The 17,468-nt window shown below is 40.0% G+C and overlaps 1 protein-coding gene across 2 annotated transcripts in view; it reads left to right on the top strand.

The window, feature by feature from the left end:
* Positions 1 to 17,468, top strand: part of CRHR2 (corticotropin releasing hormone receptor 2) — a 1,750,647-nt gene that overhangs the window by 1,550,864 nt on the left and 182,315 nt on the right. For both annotated transcript variants that reach the window (XM_086940889.1, XM_086940890.1), the window contains one exon: positions 875 to 947. In XM_086940889.1, the coding sequence (XP_086797015.1) occupies positions 875 to 947 (73 nt within the window). The remainder of the gene's footprint in view (positions 1 to 874; positions 948 to 17,468) is intronic.

The raw sequence follows: 17,468 nt of genomic DNA, 5'->3' as shown, positions 1-17,468 counted from the left end.
TGGGTAAAGAGAACAGTTTTTCTCTGCAATGGAAGGCGCCTTCAAAGTAAAAGTCTGCGTGGATCGGACGAGGAAACATTATGGTCGGTATACAGATTTACCCATCCCTCCATGGAAATAAACATGGGAAAAAAATACAAATGAAAATATTGCGTGCACCGAATTGCGGTATACACCTGTTACAACGCAACTTTTACAACTACCTACTATTACAACGCAACTTTTACAACGCATACCATTACAACGCATTGCGCTGGGGGGCGCTCTAGGATAGGGAATAAGTATAATTTACTATCCAACACCTTCCCTAGTGTCCACGGGGACTGGAGTTAGAATAGTAAATTATACTTACCACTATCCAGCACCTCAAAGCGCTATGCGTTGTAATGGTATGCGTTGTAATGGTCGCGTTGTAATAGTAGGTAGTTGTAATGGTATGCGTTGTAACATGGTACATCCCCGAATTGCATGCCTTGTAAGATAAAGTGTTTTGGTCTGTCAAATATAAAAGTTTTGGAAATGCAGAAATGTTATTGTCTTTTAAACTTAATTTACCCATATATATTCAATAATCAAAGGCGCTTACACCATATATTGTTTTGAAATACTCAGAGATCTGTAGCTCTTGGAGATGTTGTGACTTAGCTAACTAACATATAAATCTGTATCAATAACAGTGCTATTTAATTATGTTATATATATTCTTTTAATAGTGAGACGGGCAACACGGGGGCAGTTGAATATGTGTATTTGATCTGATTGGTGATTATATCCGAAAAATATGTATTTGGTAATTTTGGACTGCAATAGAAATGCAATTAAAGATTTTGACCTCTGAATTAAATGAGTAACCGATAGCTGAATGTGTTTGCAGGTGCTGGTTTGGAAAGGAACCAGGAAAATATATTGACTACATATATCAAGGCCCCGTAATTCTTGTACTTCTGGTAAGTAAATGAGTGAATTTCACAAGATTGTGAAGTAAGTATGTAAGACTATCTTGAATGCATGAGGAGAACTTTAGAAGTATAGAAGGAAGTGATTATTCTAGGCTAATACCATACCCTCCAAAGACACAGATTCAGCTAGTTAGAAGGGGGGTTACTAACATTTGATGCAGCACAATGCAGCAAGACAACTTGCAACTTGAAGCAGTGCGCTGCATCGAATGGAGAGAGCAGACATTAGCTAAATCCACTAAGATATGGTACATTCCTGTTCTCTGTCAACGCTGGCACATTGAGTGCAGCTCAGCACCAAAGCAGGCATCCTTGTGTCCTGGTGCAAGTGTACCCGCCTTGCAGTCAGGATTGTTATACTGCAGGAAAGGGGACCTTCCTTCAATCCTCTTAGGCTTTTTCCTCTTTCTATGTGTGCAGCACACTTAGAAAGGGGGACACATTAGGAGAAATTAGCATATTTCTCCTCCTTATACTTCCTCTAGGAAGGCGTAGCATGTTGACTGACCCATTTCCAGGTTTAATAGAGTTAGTAAACCTGGGAATGTGCCAAAATGCGCAGATAGATGTTTGGGAACACCCACGCTCCATCTATTGAACGCCTTCCTGGTGCAGAGTAAAGCAAGCCAGTGACCTGCGCTGCCGTGCGTTACTCAAGATTTACTATGCCACCCAGTGCCACACACGGTGGCTCTGTGTGCATAGTAAGTCGCATTTCATGACGCAAGCCCTTAGTAAACCTGGGCCCGGTCTTTTGTGACAACTATTTAGCTGCATCAGACCGTAGATTACAGGTCTTGATGACATTTTAGGGCATTTTAGGATTTTCTATAACTCTATAGTAAACTTTCTCAGAGCTAAAATTGTTTTGGCATAACATATTTTGTCAGAGGAAATCAACCCCTGGAAGTATTCCTTAGTGCAAAAAAAGTAAATATTTTACTGCACATACCTATCAATAGATTGATCCAGGCTACACATTAAGTCATTAAATCATCATGTTCCTAACTTATAAGTATTGTTCCTTAGTTGTTAAGTCTAAATACTGGAAGGCACGTTTTTTTAATTCTTTGACTAACAGAGATTGAAAAGCAGAACCTGCCTTTTCTTCTGTGCCTTTGTGTAAGGGCAGTCTGTCCATTCTGCATGGCACAGATATTCACATAACATTGCTCCCAATTAATAATCAAGTCGTGCCATTTTAACCTTTTAAATGCAAGAACATCCATATATTTCTATTCTGTCTTTTTATAATTGATAGACATACAAACATCAGTAACACAATCACTGAGAGTATAGATAGTTTGCACACTTCATTGTATATGTATTTGTATATGTATTGTATTTGGACCACAGGAGAAAGTTAGCTTGTCACCTGTTAAGTAGTGAAATGAAGAAACTGTGCATGAATGGTAGGTTTGTGCATTTTTCACGATGTCGCTGCACCACAATATCATTGTTAAAGATTAAAGTAATGTGTCTTCGGTCTTTCTTTCATTCATTGGTAGATGTGGCACCGCAACCGTGCTTTGTGATATATACGTTATGAAATTAATCATATTTATATTTAATACAAGTTGGCAGAAAGGTGAAGGGCTGATTAAAACCTCTCTCTCTCTCTCTCTCTCTCTCTCTCTCTGTGTATACATATATATATATATGTCAAGCACTAGGTACATGTGCACTGATAGGATGAGATGGGATGTATGACGATACAACGCATACTTTTACCACGCATACCTTTACAACGCGGTTTTTACAACGCATGCCTTTACAACGCATAGCGCTTTGGGGTGCTGGATAGTGAATAGTTTAATTTACTATTCCAACTCCAGTCCCCGTGGACACTAGGGAAGGTGTTGGATAGTAAATTAAACTTATTCCCTATCCTAGAGCGCCACCCAGCGCAATGCGTTGTAATGGTTTGCGTTGTAATGACTGCGTTGTAATGGTAGTGCGTAGTAAAAGTTTCATTGTAAAGGTTGTATACCGGATGAGATAGACCTAACGGGATGTACAGCTGTATTTGGAAGTAGGGGATTCAGGTTCCAACGGTGTTGGACAGGCCTTTTATTTCTCCGGGTGTTTTCCCTGTGGGCTGGAGCCTTTGGGGCTGACTTCAAAAGCCTCTGCACGTTGCCCGGACTCCCCAGTGGCTAATAGAAGCAGCAGCCACTAGGAGGCTTCGAGCGAGAGAAAGAGATAGGAGGGAGGGGGCAGAAGGAGAGAGAGATAACGATGGATAGAAAGAAGTAGATTGCACAAAGAGTCCAAGAGAGCAGAAATTGACTGAGCATTTTTTCCAGGGCTGCTTTCATTTCTAAATCCGGCCCTAGTTCGAATCCCGGCAGCGCCTCAACACCTGTTATTCTGGGCAAATCACCAAATCTCCCTGTATCTAAAAAAAACTTTACCTCGTGAAATGTAATCTGTTGCTCATGTAAAGCGCTCCAATGTCCTTGAGCCGAGTTTACACTATTTAAAAGTGCAAAAATATATAAATATATGATTTGTGGCTGCTGCCTCTCATCGTTTAATGGCCGCAGCAGTAGGTGAATACATAGACTGAGTATATGTGTACATTGTTAAATGGAAATGGCTTAACGTTTTATTGCTTGATGGAGGCGAAGAAGATTGCATATTTCCCGCACCGTATACTATAAAATATGCTTTTTTTCTTTATCAGAGCTATAACTTTATGACTTTGCATTTTTTAAATAAATCATCGTTTGTCGTACAATGTTTTGGAATGCCACCAGTGTTTATAAAATAAACACTTTAACAGAGTACTACGACTTTTAGCGTCTATTGTCGAATTTGCATAGTAACGAACGACTTGTTAATGGCTTGTACTGGGAAAACTGGTTATGTTATGAAACTCTGTCAATGACTTGTTTGAATAGACGACATACTGCACTTGTGTTCGGCTGACTACCACCAAAAGCATCATACCAAAAGTATACTTTGTATTGATTTCCGATTGTATTTACATGGTGCGTCATACCCCTGATGAAGCAAACTACTTTGCACAGTTTGAAGCATAAGTAAGACACCAATGGATGAATATAGACTTTGATTCTCTATACCTGTCATACAAAAACTGCCAATGTAGGCATCTCTTTGCCCATGCACACAAGTGTCAACTTTGCATGTGGGATCCGTGGTTATATTACTTATTCGAACACTGGAACGTTGGGAGCTTAATTAAAGACAATTAAGTGTCTCAGGGTTAATATTGGCTGGTATTAATCCTCTTTGACCCACATTTCATGAATTTTATAGCAGCCTCACACAGTGCAAAATTAGCAAATACTCTTGTGACCATCAGTCAACTCTAGTGGTTCTTATCTTTAAAGCAGATCCTAAAAAGTTAGAAACACAAAAAAGTGAAAAAACAGCAGATGAAAGTTGTAAAAACATTAAGGCAACACGCACCTGCCTAAATCTAAGCTTTATTAAAAGACCCTTTACGAACACTCATCTAGGATTTGAGTAATATGGACAAAGGAGGACAAATGTAAGGTGTCCTGTGGAGACCTATTGTTGCAGCCACAGGGCCCGCTATGTTCTGCATGTACCGGGAAGCCGGCGGTGAAGCCAGTAAGTGACAAAATAAGTTTAATTTAAATGTATAATTAAGAATCTGCGATGTGAACTTCTTATAAGGATTAAATAGGGCTCCATACTCTGCACAGGCTTTACTAAAACTTGTTCTCTGACCGTGGGTTTCCTGAGCTCCCTGTCCTCACAGTGTGCCATGATATATTTAAAAAACATGTCTTTGATAAGCGCTTTGTCCTGAGAATCCACCTTGTCATGATTAGTAAACCGATCTTCATGTCCTAGTGCGGTGAAAGTGTCCTTTACATATTTTAACCACAGGATTTTTACTGCATAATCAAGGGAGAGGGAGTCCTGGATTACCAGCCTGTTACACCCTGCCTCCTCGTTGGACCAGATCTTCACCGAACACATGACGGGTTTAACAACCACCATATCAGAGATATACTTGGAACCAATTCCTCATGTACTAAGTACGCAGGGGAACTATGAGGAACTTTCAGCATCCACCTGAAATATTTATTTGCTTCAGTTTGTAATTTATTACCTACCTTATAGCCCCATACCTCACTACCCTATAAAACTTTAGATGTGCAGAAAGAGTTGTATAACTTTAAAATTGTCCCTGGTGACCAGTTGCATAGTCTATGAGCTCAGTTTGCATTTGCTCCGATAGAACATATAATTCAAAGACACTTCTCCTCTAATACGTGTTTCAAACTCAATTTCTCATCAAATAAAATCCCCAGCTATGAAAAGACCGGTTCTTTACCTAGACTATGTGTGCCTACTATGTATGTATTGGGATTCATGCTCTACTTTCCAATTTCCATTATATAGAATTTAGTTAGATTAGGTGACAAATCCATCATATCCATAAAAGTCAGAAACACATCTAATAAAAGCTGCATGCCCTTCTGAGTATGTGCAATGAGTACCGCAGCATTCGAAAATAACAAAACGGAGACTGGTCTTATGCCTCTCCTCGGGATATCAGCCTGTAAGGCCGTCAGGCCAGAGTCGAGACCATTATTGTATAGTGTGACCAAAGACTGCGCTAATACACAACCCTATCTGACCCCACTAGAGCAGTTAAAATGATCTGTAGTTTTCCCCCTCCTGTGTGTATATAATTCTGTGGTAGTGTTAAAATGTAGGGCGCCGATAGGGTATTAGCTATTGCTGGATCCACCCGAGCTCTCCAAAGAGTTGTCAAAGTTTGCAGCGGTTCCCTAAATCAAAGGCCGCAGTGAGCTCCATAAAAGCTAGCTGCAATGCCCCCAGTTTAGCAATTGTGTATTTTTCAATTATAATGTATATGTTGAGGCATTGATCTGTAGTGGTTTTACTGGCTTGGAACCCATATTGTACATCCAATATTATTTGGTTGGCCTCTGCCCATTCAGATAACCTGTTGAGTAGTACCCGACTCGGAACCTTCACTTTCATGTCTATAAGGGATATGGGGCAATAACAATGTGGGCTGTCCCTATCTCCCTTCTTAAAAATTGATACAATTGTGGCGGTGGACTATAATGCTGACATTGCTAACACTACTGCTGCATTTAAAACACTCACAAGGAGGAGAAGGGCCCATATCTCTGTTTGGCATTCTAAAAGGTCTGGTGGGATCCCATCCAGTCCTGGTGCCTTAAGACCAGGGTTAAGTTCCTGTAATTGCACCTCTCTGTAGGAATGATTATACACTCCCTCAAACTGAGCCTGCCATTGCTCTGGTAAAATATTATGGCTTAGCAATGGTTTGATTGAGTCTTTAAAACATGGGTTTTAATGACCCTCAAAAAACAAGTCCTTTCGTTCAGATGCCGCTCATAGGTCTTCCCAGGCTTTCTTTTGCAGTTGGCGCTTCCAACCCTTGACAGCTTGCTTGTATATTTTAAGGCAGGCCGCCACCCGATTCCTATCTCTCAGTGTGTGGTTAAGGGCCATCTTAAGATCTTTAAGGGCCCGCGACTCGCGAGCACTGCCCCTCAAACTATCTTGGGACATCCATGCTACGGGAGCTTGCCGATGCTGTTAATAAACCGTAAACTAAATGTGTAATAGCAATAAACGCCTAAACAATTTCTTTCCCTTGCATTTGTGGGTCTAAGAATTTAAGGTCTCCTCTTTACCTATACTAAAAAGCAAATTATTAAAAGCAACACTTTCGAGCTGTACCCAACGTAACGCCTACCTTGGTCAGTTACAGAGATCGTGCCCCCAGTTATCCCATGGGGTACAGGCTGATTCCAAAGGGCAGCAAGTGCCATGGTCACAAGATTATGGTCATTAAATATACTATGGTTAATATTAATAAATGATATGAACCTCGTCAATGTAAGAGACACAAAAATGAAGGGTGTGTAGCGATCAGGTCAAGAGTATGGGTTAGGCCAAAGGGGTTTAGGAGGGGACTCAAATTCCGCCCTTCCCGAGTATGGTCCATATGAGGTCCCTCACTTAATGTACAAGTCGACCAGTCTTGATGAGTCGCTATTAAAATGGAACACTGATTGCAGTTGAATTCTTCCACTAGAATTAATTGAGACCGAGACTGCCACAGGTTTTCCCCCTGGATATGCTCCTGCCGTCTACCTAATTCCTCCAGATTGGCCGATTCCAGTGAGTGTGATCTGGCATTCTAAAAATTAATTAGCCCTTGAGCGACATCAGAGTCCCACATAGGGCCTTCCACCTACCATGTACCCTGTGGTCTATAAACACAACTAAACCACCCCCCCCCCCTTGCTCTCTCTGCACTCAACCTTATTGCTAGGGAGAGAAAAGTTTTATAACTGTCTATAAAAAGTTATTAACTGGCTCCCACATTTCCTGAATGCATTTATGTAGTAATCCACGCAAATACTTTAAATACATTTCTGAAGTATCTTTAATGGAGCACAAGATATATGCAGCAAGCATCAGCAATCCCACCAAATACTGGTTTACATTAGAACATTCAATGTGATGCAATTCCACTGCATCATGACTGCATCATACAATTCTAAACATTACCACATATCTTCCCCCCTATGGAATCTAAAAGGAAAAAAATAAGAACACATTAGAGAAGACATTAACTCTGTGAAAAGGAATACAAATGTATATATGTTAAAAAAACATAACATCACAAATGAGATACTTTGCACAAACTACCAAAACTCCACTTTCTGCCATCATCTAGTTCAGCCACAGAACCCTTGACAGAAACTACTTTATGCGGTTGAGAAAACTTACTTTCTCCCTTCTTCACAAATCCAAATGTTATTACAACAACCCAATCACCTTCCACAAACACCAATTCCTTAGCACTTTTCCTACTATCAAATTCCATCTTATTACGCCACTGACAATCTACCACTCTCGATCTCATCCTTTCTCTATCAACCCAAACTTGATTTTTTCCCTTTAAATTTCATTGGAGACTCCTTAGTACCCGATTCTCTTCCTTTCAACGCCATAAAAGGAGAAACTCCAGTTACCGAATGAGATTTTTCTTCAATATGAGATTTTTTCCTTCAATAGCGCTAAATCAAATTAGCATTGTTCCAAATACTTTAAATACATTTCTGAAGTATCTTTAATGGAGCACAAGATATATGCAGCAACAGTCAGCAATCCCACCAAATACTGGTTTACATTAGAACATTCACTGTGATGCAATTCCACTTCATCATGACTGCATCATACAATTCTAAATATTACCACAATATTATATGAAAATATCTGCTGTGTTGGAGCCACTGCTCATCCAAAAACTTTCTGGCAAAGCCTGCCACATTCTACAAGACTATTTTTTAGGTCACCCACACTGCGCCAACCCTGGTTGAAGGAGTGGGTGGTGGTGGCCATCTCTGCATATTAAATAGTCCCAGCTGACTTTTGTCCCTTAGCTCGGAAGAGCTTCCTATTATTTCCCCGGAATTGGTCTCCTCCGTCACACTTTGTTCACCCGGGAATTCAACCCGATTGTCAGTGACTCTGCACATTCCCTCCCCATAGTCTATATCATTTAGATCCCTCAAGGGGGCGAATGCATTGCGTAATGTCGAAAGTCCCCTTCCTAGGGTGGAACACACTTCATGCTCAACAAAAGCGTTGGGGTTGTATAGAACTAAGAGGTGGACTATAAAAAAAACCAAAGGTAATGGTTCAATCCCTGACTCTACCGAAAATGGATGCAGGGATTGAGACAGTATATTGTGGGCCAGTTCTGGATGACTAAGCGTGACAATCATGCTGATTACTGTGATTATTTTCTGGGTCCTGCCAATCCACGCACCCTCCTGGCCATCAGAAAGTGCCTGTGCTCAGCCATATTAAATCTCGCATATTTGAATAACCAGTGTGTTACTTTACTGGTCGGTGGACTCGTACTTTACGCTATTTAATTCAGGTATCCCTGCTAGGACACAAAATAAGGGCAGCTTGCTGGTGGAAGATCTATGACTGGTAGGTCTGGGGTATTAGGGGCAAACACACTAACCCTCCTGGCTGGCCGATGTTGTGGCTGGTGGCCTCTTTCGTTCGGCCCACTATTATGGGTTACCAGCAGTCCGGGTAGACTTATCCCCTGATTCAAAGCCTGTGTCACAAACCCTGTTATGCCAGGGATTACTTGAGGGATCTGGGACTCTTTGTGTGCCACTACGGGGTGTTGCTGGTTGAGCATCCATTTGATGGGAAACTGTGCTCTGCGTGACCTGTCTTAGGGGAGACAATACTTTATCAATTTTACCAAGTGTGAATCTAGTGTCATCAAAAACTTTTGACATTTCATTACAAAAGTTATTTAATAGACCAGTCCCTGTTTCCACAAGTTTTTGTTTCAAAGGCCCCCAAAATTCTTCAAATACCTTGGCGTCCTTAATGTCCAAGCCTGCAGTGCCTTCCCCTTTATTTACCAGGATTATTTTCTTATTTACTTTTTGTTGTTTCTTAGGAGCGGGGGGCCACTTAGATCTGCACCATGGGTAGGGGTCCTGATAGCCCTATTCCGTGTGATCTGACCAGCAGCATTGTTAATTAGGCTAGTGCCAGGGCTAGGGACCCCTAGATCCTCTTCTTCCGGACCATGTTCATTTAATTAATTTAATTTAAAATTAATTTTAATTTATTTTTACCCTGTACCCCTGTACCCCAAAAACTCAAAACTGACCCTCAACCCCAAAAATACCCCTTTACCCAAAATCCCAAAACTGACCCTGAACCCCAAAAATACCCCTTTACCCAAAAACTAAAAACTGACCCTGAACCCCAAAAATACCCCTTTACCCAAAAACTAAAAACTGACCCTGAACCCCAAAAATACCCCTTTACCCAAAAACCAAAAACTAACCCTGAACCCCAAAAATACCCCTTTACCCAAAAACTAAAAACTGACCCTGAACCCCAAAAATACCCCTTTACCCAAAAACTGAAAACTGACCCTGAACCCTAAAAATACCCATTTACCCAAAAACTAAAAACTGACCCTGAACCCCAAAAATACCCCTTTACCCAAAAACTAAAAACTGACCCTGAACCCCAAAAATACCCCTTTACCCAAAAACTAAAAACTGACCCTGAACCCCAAAAATACCCCTTTACCCAAAAACTAAAAACTGACCCTGAACCCCAAAAATACCCCTTTACCCAAAAACTAAAAACTGACCCTGAACCCCAAAAATACCCCTTTACCCAAAAACTAGTAACTGACCCTGAACCCTAAAAATACCCCTTTACCCCAAACATATAACATTTAAAATATAATTATATACTTACCAATACTTACGTTGTAATGGTATGCGTTGTAAAGGTACCTGCGTTGTAAAAAACTGCGTTGTAAATACATGCGTTGTAAAAGTTTTTGCGTTGTAAAAGTTCCGTTGTAATGGTATGTCGTTGTAAAAGTTGCGTTGTAAGTGATGTTTCCCCCCAGGGCTCTGTCTAAAGGCTTTTCATGCACCCGGCCCGAGAACTTCCTCAGGAGCGATGATGCTGCCCCTGCCTTTTCCAGAGATAGGCACCTCGCTGCCTTGTCTACTTCTTTACTAATTGCCCCCACCGCTTTTACCAAAAATGAGTCAATGGTTTCCTTTTTGAGTCCTATGGGGAACATAAAGGTGCGCTTTCTTGTTCCCTATGGTACTCTTAACTTTTTAACCAAACTCCCAGGCATGGGTCAAAGTAATTGTGACAAACCAGAGGGATGGAAAAAAGTACTCACACAAGCTGGATCTGCAGTAACTATCCTGCGGTCAGCAGTAACCACAAGCCACTCCATTGCCCCTCCAGCTCCTTGCCGATGACAAAAATTCAAAGCCGCTCCAGCCGTTGCTGCCAGCTGCTGTCCCAATGCCGTCCGGCTAGCATGGAACCAAGAGGGTAGGGCCAGCCCAGCCACAATCGGCAACAGACGGGTGCAGATGGGCACTCCTGAGCGTGTCCTGCACTGCGGGAGGCCCAGGCCCCTAATGTGCACCTCCGTGCGCAGGCAATGCATCGCGTTGGTGGCACTCGGGCTGTAAGAAATGCTGGGGTTTGGAGTCCCCTCTGAACTGAAACAGTCTCCCCTAAGTTAATATTTTTCATTTAAAGATATATATACAATTAGTTATGTGTATAGCAGTCTTGCCTAATATCAGTCTTCAGTGAGCAGAAGTTCCATTATTTTGATTTGTGCAAATGAAATGTGTAGGAAAGTCATCCTTTTTCAATGAGCAACCCCATTTTTTGACTGATGCTGGTGGTTACTGGTGGTTACTGACTCTGGATCTGCTAATCGGGCTCAGGGCCAGTGATCAGTCCTCCAAAGGTAAATGGTAATTGGTATAATTTTAATTGGCAAAGACAATCTACCTGTACATCCCTAGTATATGGTAATTCTTATAGGTTTATAGACCCCAGTAGACTTAATGCACCTAGGGGTGCACTTCTCTGCTGTCTGGTGTCATTTTAACACCAGTTTAAAATAAAACTATGCCAAAATTCGAGTTTTAGAAGTACTTTCAAAGTCTCAAACTACCTTTTTATAATTTATATGTCACCCCTAAGGTCTTCCTTAGTTGCGCCAATAGAGGGGTGGATTGCTATAAAAAGCTAGGACAATATGTAATATGGTTTACGGATCACTGACAAAATATCGATGTGAAAACTATCAATAGCAAAAATATCGAAAAAAATATAGAATGCAAAAATATTGACTCCCTACACTTAAACAGGTAAGTACAAAAATATTGAATCGAAAATATCAAAGTAAAAAATATAGATGTACAAATTATCGATTTAAAAATGTATAGCATAAAGTGAAATATATTGAATACATAAATTATTAATATTATCTTTATCAAAATAAATTAAATGTAATATATATTTTAACTAAATATAAATACATAAACTTAATTAAAAAATATAATTGCACAAATATAATATTTTATACTTATACATATATTTACTTAAAAACAATTTTATAACTATTGTTATGTATCACAAAAACATCAGTGCACATCTCATTGAGTCACTATTATCCAGTGGGCAGTCAGCCTCGTTGATCCAAAGTCTCTTGTTGTCGTACAACCAATGTTCTCTCAATCCAAAATGGAAAATGCATAATATCCAATAGTACACAATATTCTTTTATAAGTTCTTTTTCTTGTCACAGCCGACGCGAGTTTTGCCCTTCGCAGGCTTTTTCAAGGCGGAAAATTTGTCAATTGAGCAGCATATGTTCTAAAAATAGTATTTCATAAAAACAGGTTGGCATTGATCCTGCAAGCCTTTTCACCTTCACATGTATGAATAAAGTTGTGGTTATTCCTTATTTTCTAGTACATCCACATGTGATCTGTCACTGGGTAATCATGATAGTTGGAGCCTTGATAAGTTCCATCGCCATAGCGCGTATTTCACAACCGGAAAAGGTCGCCTCCTTCTGCGTTTCCCAGGAAACGCGGAAGGAGGCGACCTTTTCCTTTTGCAGGATCAATGCCAACCTGTTTTTATGAAATACTATTTTTATAACATATGCTGCTCAATTGACAAATTTTCCGCCTTGAAAAAGCCCACAAAGGGCGAAACGCGCGTCGCCCGTGACAAGAAAAAGAACTAATAAAATAATATTGTGTACTATTGGATATTGTGCATTCCATTTTGGATTGAGAGAACATTGGTTGTACGAAAACAAGAGACTTTGGATCAATTAAGCTGACTGCCCACTGGATAATAGTGACTCAATGAGATGTGCACTGATGATTTTTGTGAGATGTATATGACATTCTGCCATACCTAGGGTGGGCAGGTGATCATAGATTTGTGCTAAAGGTGGATGAGCACCACATCAGACTTGCACTCAAATAAAGGGAAATAATTGATATGAAATATAAATATACCAGGGGAGACAATTTATGATGTGCTGATCGTGTGTAGCAAATCCGCCACTTGTTTATTGTCAACTATCGTTATGAAATTTGTATTATAATTTATATAAAAATTAAATATATACATATATAAATTACTTAAAATTAAAAAATATTTATTTTATAATTAATTCAAACATTTTACTATAAAAAATAATAAAAAATAAATTTCACAATACTATGAACACAAGAGTAGGGAAAAAGTTGGATAGCGGAATCATTATTTATACTATTCCAACTCCAATTAATGCAACAGTAGAGAAAGTGTTGGATAGAGCAAGAGTACAAATTACTATTCCCACTCCATTGAGTGCAACAGTAAGGAAAGTGTTGGATACAGTAGGGGTAAAAATTACAATTTCCACTCTAGTGAGTGCAACAATAAGGGAAGGTTTTGGATAGCGAAGGGGTAAAAATTACCATTCCCATTCCAAAGAGTGCAACAGTAGGGAAAGTATTGGATAGCAGAGAGATGTAAATTACTATTCCCACTCCAGTAAGTGCAACAGTAGGGAAAGTGCTGGATGGTGGAGGGGTAAAAATTACTATACCCACTCCAGTGAGTGCAACAGCAGGGAAAGTATTGGATAGCGTAGGAGTAAAAATTACTATTCCCACTCCAGTGAGTGCAACAGTGGGGAAAGTGTTGAATACCATAGGGGTAAAAATTACTATTTCCACTCCAGTGAGTGCGACAATAGTGAAAGTATTGGATAGCGGAGGGGTAAAAATTACTATTCCCTCTTCAGTAAGTGCAACAGTAGGGAAAGTATTGGATAGCAGAGGGGTAAGATTTACTATTCCCAGACGAAAGAGTGCAACAGTAGGGAAAGTATTGGATAGAGGAGAGGTAAAAATTACTATTCCCACTCCAAGGAGTGCAACAGTAGGGAAAGTGCTGGATGGTGAAGGGGTAAAAATTACTATTCCCATTCCGGTGAGTGCAACAGTAGAGAACATTTTGGACAACAGAGGGGTAAAAATTACTATTCCAACTCCAAGGAGTGCTACAGTAGAGAAAGTGCTGGATGGCGGAGGGGTAAAAATTACTATTTCCACTCCACTGAGTGCAACAGTAGGGAACGTTTTGGATAGCAGAGGGTTAAACATTACTATTCCCACTCCAGTGAGTGCAACAGTAATGAAAGTATTGGATAGTGGAGGGGTAAAAATTACTATTCCCACTACAGTGAGTGCAACAGTAGGGAAAGTAATGGATAGCAGAGAGGTAAACATTACTATTCCCACTCCAGTGAGTGCAACAGTTGGGAAAGCATTGGATAGCAGAGGGATAAAAATTACTATTCCCTCTCCAATAAGTGCAACAGCAGGGAAGTATTGGATTGCCGAGTGGTAAGAATTACTATTCCCACTCCAAGGAGTGCAACAGTAGGGAAAGTGCTGGATGGTGAAGGGGTAAAAATTACTATTCCCATTCCAGTGAGTGCAACAGTAGAGAACATTTTGGACATCGGCGGGGTAAAAATTACTATTCCCACTACAGTGAGTGCAACAGTAGGGAAAGTATTGGATAGCAGAGGGGTGAAAATTACTATTCCCACTCCAGTGAGTGCGACAATAGGGAAAGTATTGGATAGCGGCGGGGTAAAAAATACTATTCCCTCTCCAGTAAGTGCAACAGTAGGGAAAGTATTGGACAGCAGAGGGGTAAGATTTACTATTCCCAGACCAAAGAGTGCAACAGTAGGAAAAGTATTGGATAGAGGAGAGGTAAAAATTACTATTCCCACTCCAAGGAGTGCAACAGTAGGGAAAGTGCTGGATGGTGAAGGGGTAAAAATTACTATTCCCATTCCGGTGAGTGCAAGGTAGAGAACATTTTGGACATTGGAGGGGTAAAAATTACTATTCCAACTCCAAGGACTGCTACAGTAGGGAAAGTGCTGGATGGTGGAGGGGTAAAAATTACTATTTCCACTCCAGTGAGTGCAACAATAGGGAAAGTATTGGATAACGGAGGGGTAAAAATTACTATTCCCACTACAGTGAGTGCAACAGTAGGGAAAATATCGGATAGCAGAGGGGTAAAAATTACTATTCCCACTCCAGTGAGTGCAACAGTAGGGAAAGTATTGGATAGCGGAGGGCTAAACATTACTATTCCAACTCCAAAGAGTGCAAAAGTAGGGAAAGTGTTGGATAGTGGAGGGGTAAAAATTACTATTACCACTCTAGTGAGTCCAAAAGTAGGGAAAGTGTTTGGATAACTGAGTGGTAAAATTTACTGAAAACAAGCATTTTTTAAAATGTAAATTATTTTAAAAATAAAGATACAACATTTTAAAAATATGAATTAATTAATTTTAATTAACAACTAAATATTAATTCATCAATTAAAATTACTTCCCAACCTTCCCAACATTTACACTTATGAACACAACCACAACCCTAAAATAATTACACAATTACCATCACTAATTACCAATTAATTAATTAAAATGAATTAACAACTAATTATAAATTAATCAATTAAAAAAGAAAATAATTCCCACGCTTCCCACCATTTTTACCTATAAACACCAAAATACACACCTAAAATTAATTATACAATTAACATAATTAATTGACAAATAATTTATCAAATATAATTAACTATTAATTCATGAATTAAAAATAAATTACTCCCAACCATTCCCACAATTTTCACCTATAAACACCACAACACTCACATACAATTAATTACACAATTAATATAATTAATTGGCAATTAATTAATTAAAATAATTCATAAAAAATAATTTACTCATTTAACACTATAACATCTCAATTCAACAAAAATAAATAAATAAAAATATATTCAATCAATTTACTATAATCGAATTACTTCTAACCCTATTCCCCTATAAATCCAAAACCCACTACAGAACTAAAAACACTCAAATAGACTTTTAAAAAAAATAACTACTAAAAATTAATCAATACATTTACTATAATTAAATTACGTCCCACCATGTTCCCCTATAAACCCACAACCCGCTATGGAACTAAAAAATCAAAATTCTAAAATAAATTAATTTCTACTGACATTTTAACACATATAATTAAAATACAAAAAAATCTTATACATGCATCACACACCTAATAACATAAATACTAAAATACATACCATTACTAAAAAATCGATATTTTTAACAACTATATTTTTGCAAACAATATCAAACACTCAAATATTTTTCACATCTTTATTACTTACCTAAAATCGATATTCTTGACCACGATATTTTGTCTGTCGATATTCTTGACCCATGATATTTTTGTCACAATATTTTTGCAAGTCGATATTTCAGCAACCCAAGTCATGTTTCCCTTTTGTAGTGCTGCTCGTCCCATGGCTGACATGGGAATGTTTTATTAAACGTAATAAATTCTAAGGCCCCTATTAGGATGACGGGCGGACTTTGTCCGCCCGCCATCCCATCGGAAAAAGGGACCACCCGCCATAAGGGCAGGGGTCCCGTGGGGGGTATTAGGATGTGCCCGCTACAGTGGCGGGCACATACTGCATTTTTATCATTGTGGCGTGTGGTGTTTAGCACCGCCCGCCACAATGCTAAAAATGCATTAATGCATTTGCCTAGACAAAGCGTCAGGCACCACGCGGTGCCTGTCGCTTTGTTTATGCAAATGCAGGGGGTACCACAGGTACCCCCCGTGTGCATCCCCACCTCATGTTCACTCTGGGAGCCCGCAGGGGCCCCCAGAGTGAAGACCGCATGCCTTTCCGTGGTGGCATCGCCGCCGCGGAAAGGCATCTAAAGAAGCCCATTCTAATATCGGTGGCGGTGTCTATTAGACACCGCCACCATATTAAACATTTTCCGCCAGGTCCCCCCGGCCATCCTAATATGGCGGGGGGGAATTCAGGTGCAGATGGCAGGCGGATTGCCCCCGCCAGGCTGGTGGTAGCTACCGCCAGCCTGGCAGGGGCAATCCACCCGCCATCCTAATTGGACCCTAACTTTTGATGGGCGCTAGCTAGACATGTCATTCAGAGCATCCAAATAACGGTTACAATAAATCCAACAATTTGCAAAAGTTGGATTTAATTTTAGTAAAACTATTATAAAAAAGCAGTTTTAGAACTTACAATCCTGAAGTTACCAAAGTAGCCCTGTAGCAGCCTCATCTGATTGGTCATCCTTTCATAGCCTGAGCCAAGCTGCTTCCTCAGTAGATGTGAAAAGGCCTGGGGCTCCAACAATGCAGCCATTTGGTGGAGGACGTACGCTTTCTGGAGAAGCCAGGGAGAGGAAGGCAACTGGGTAGATAAGGTGGACTTCAAACGCAGGAACCTCTGCAGAAAACAAATATCACAGGACCCAGACCACCCCCATTTCCTTGATCATTAGCCAGATGGGAGCCCCCCTAAATAGATTAGGAGAGGGGCTGCAAGGGGAGTGCAGTCAATTATTAGCCACACCTCTGAGTTGGGTTACAGAGACACACACACCAAGGAGAGAATGTCTCCATTTAGATTTTTGGGAGAACAGAGCTTTCTGGGTCAAAAATATGCCACACTTCCCAGGAA

The sequence above is a fragment of the Lissotriton vulgaris genome, chromosome 10, assembly GCF_964263255.1.
Source record: "Lissotriton vulgaris chromosome 10, aLisVul1.2, whole genome shotgun sequence".
In the NCBI taxonomy this organism is placed as follows: Eukaryota; Metazoa; Chordata; class Amphibia; order Caudata; family Salamandridae; genus Lissotriton; species Lissotriton vulgaris.
Note: the sequence above shows the minus strand (reverse complement) of the source record. Positions and strands in the feature narration are given on the sequence as shown.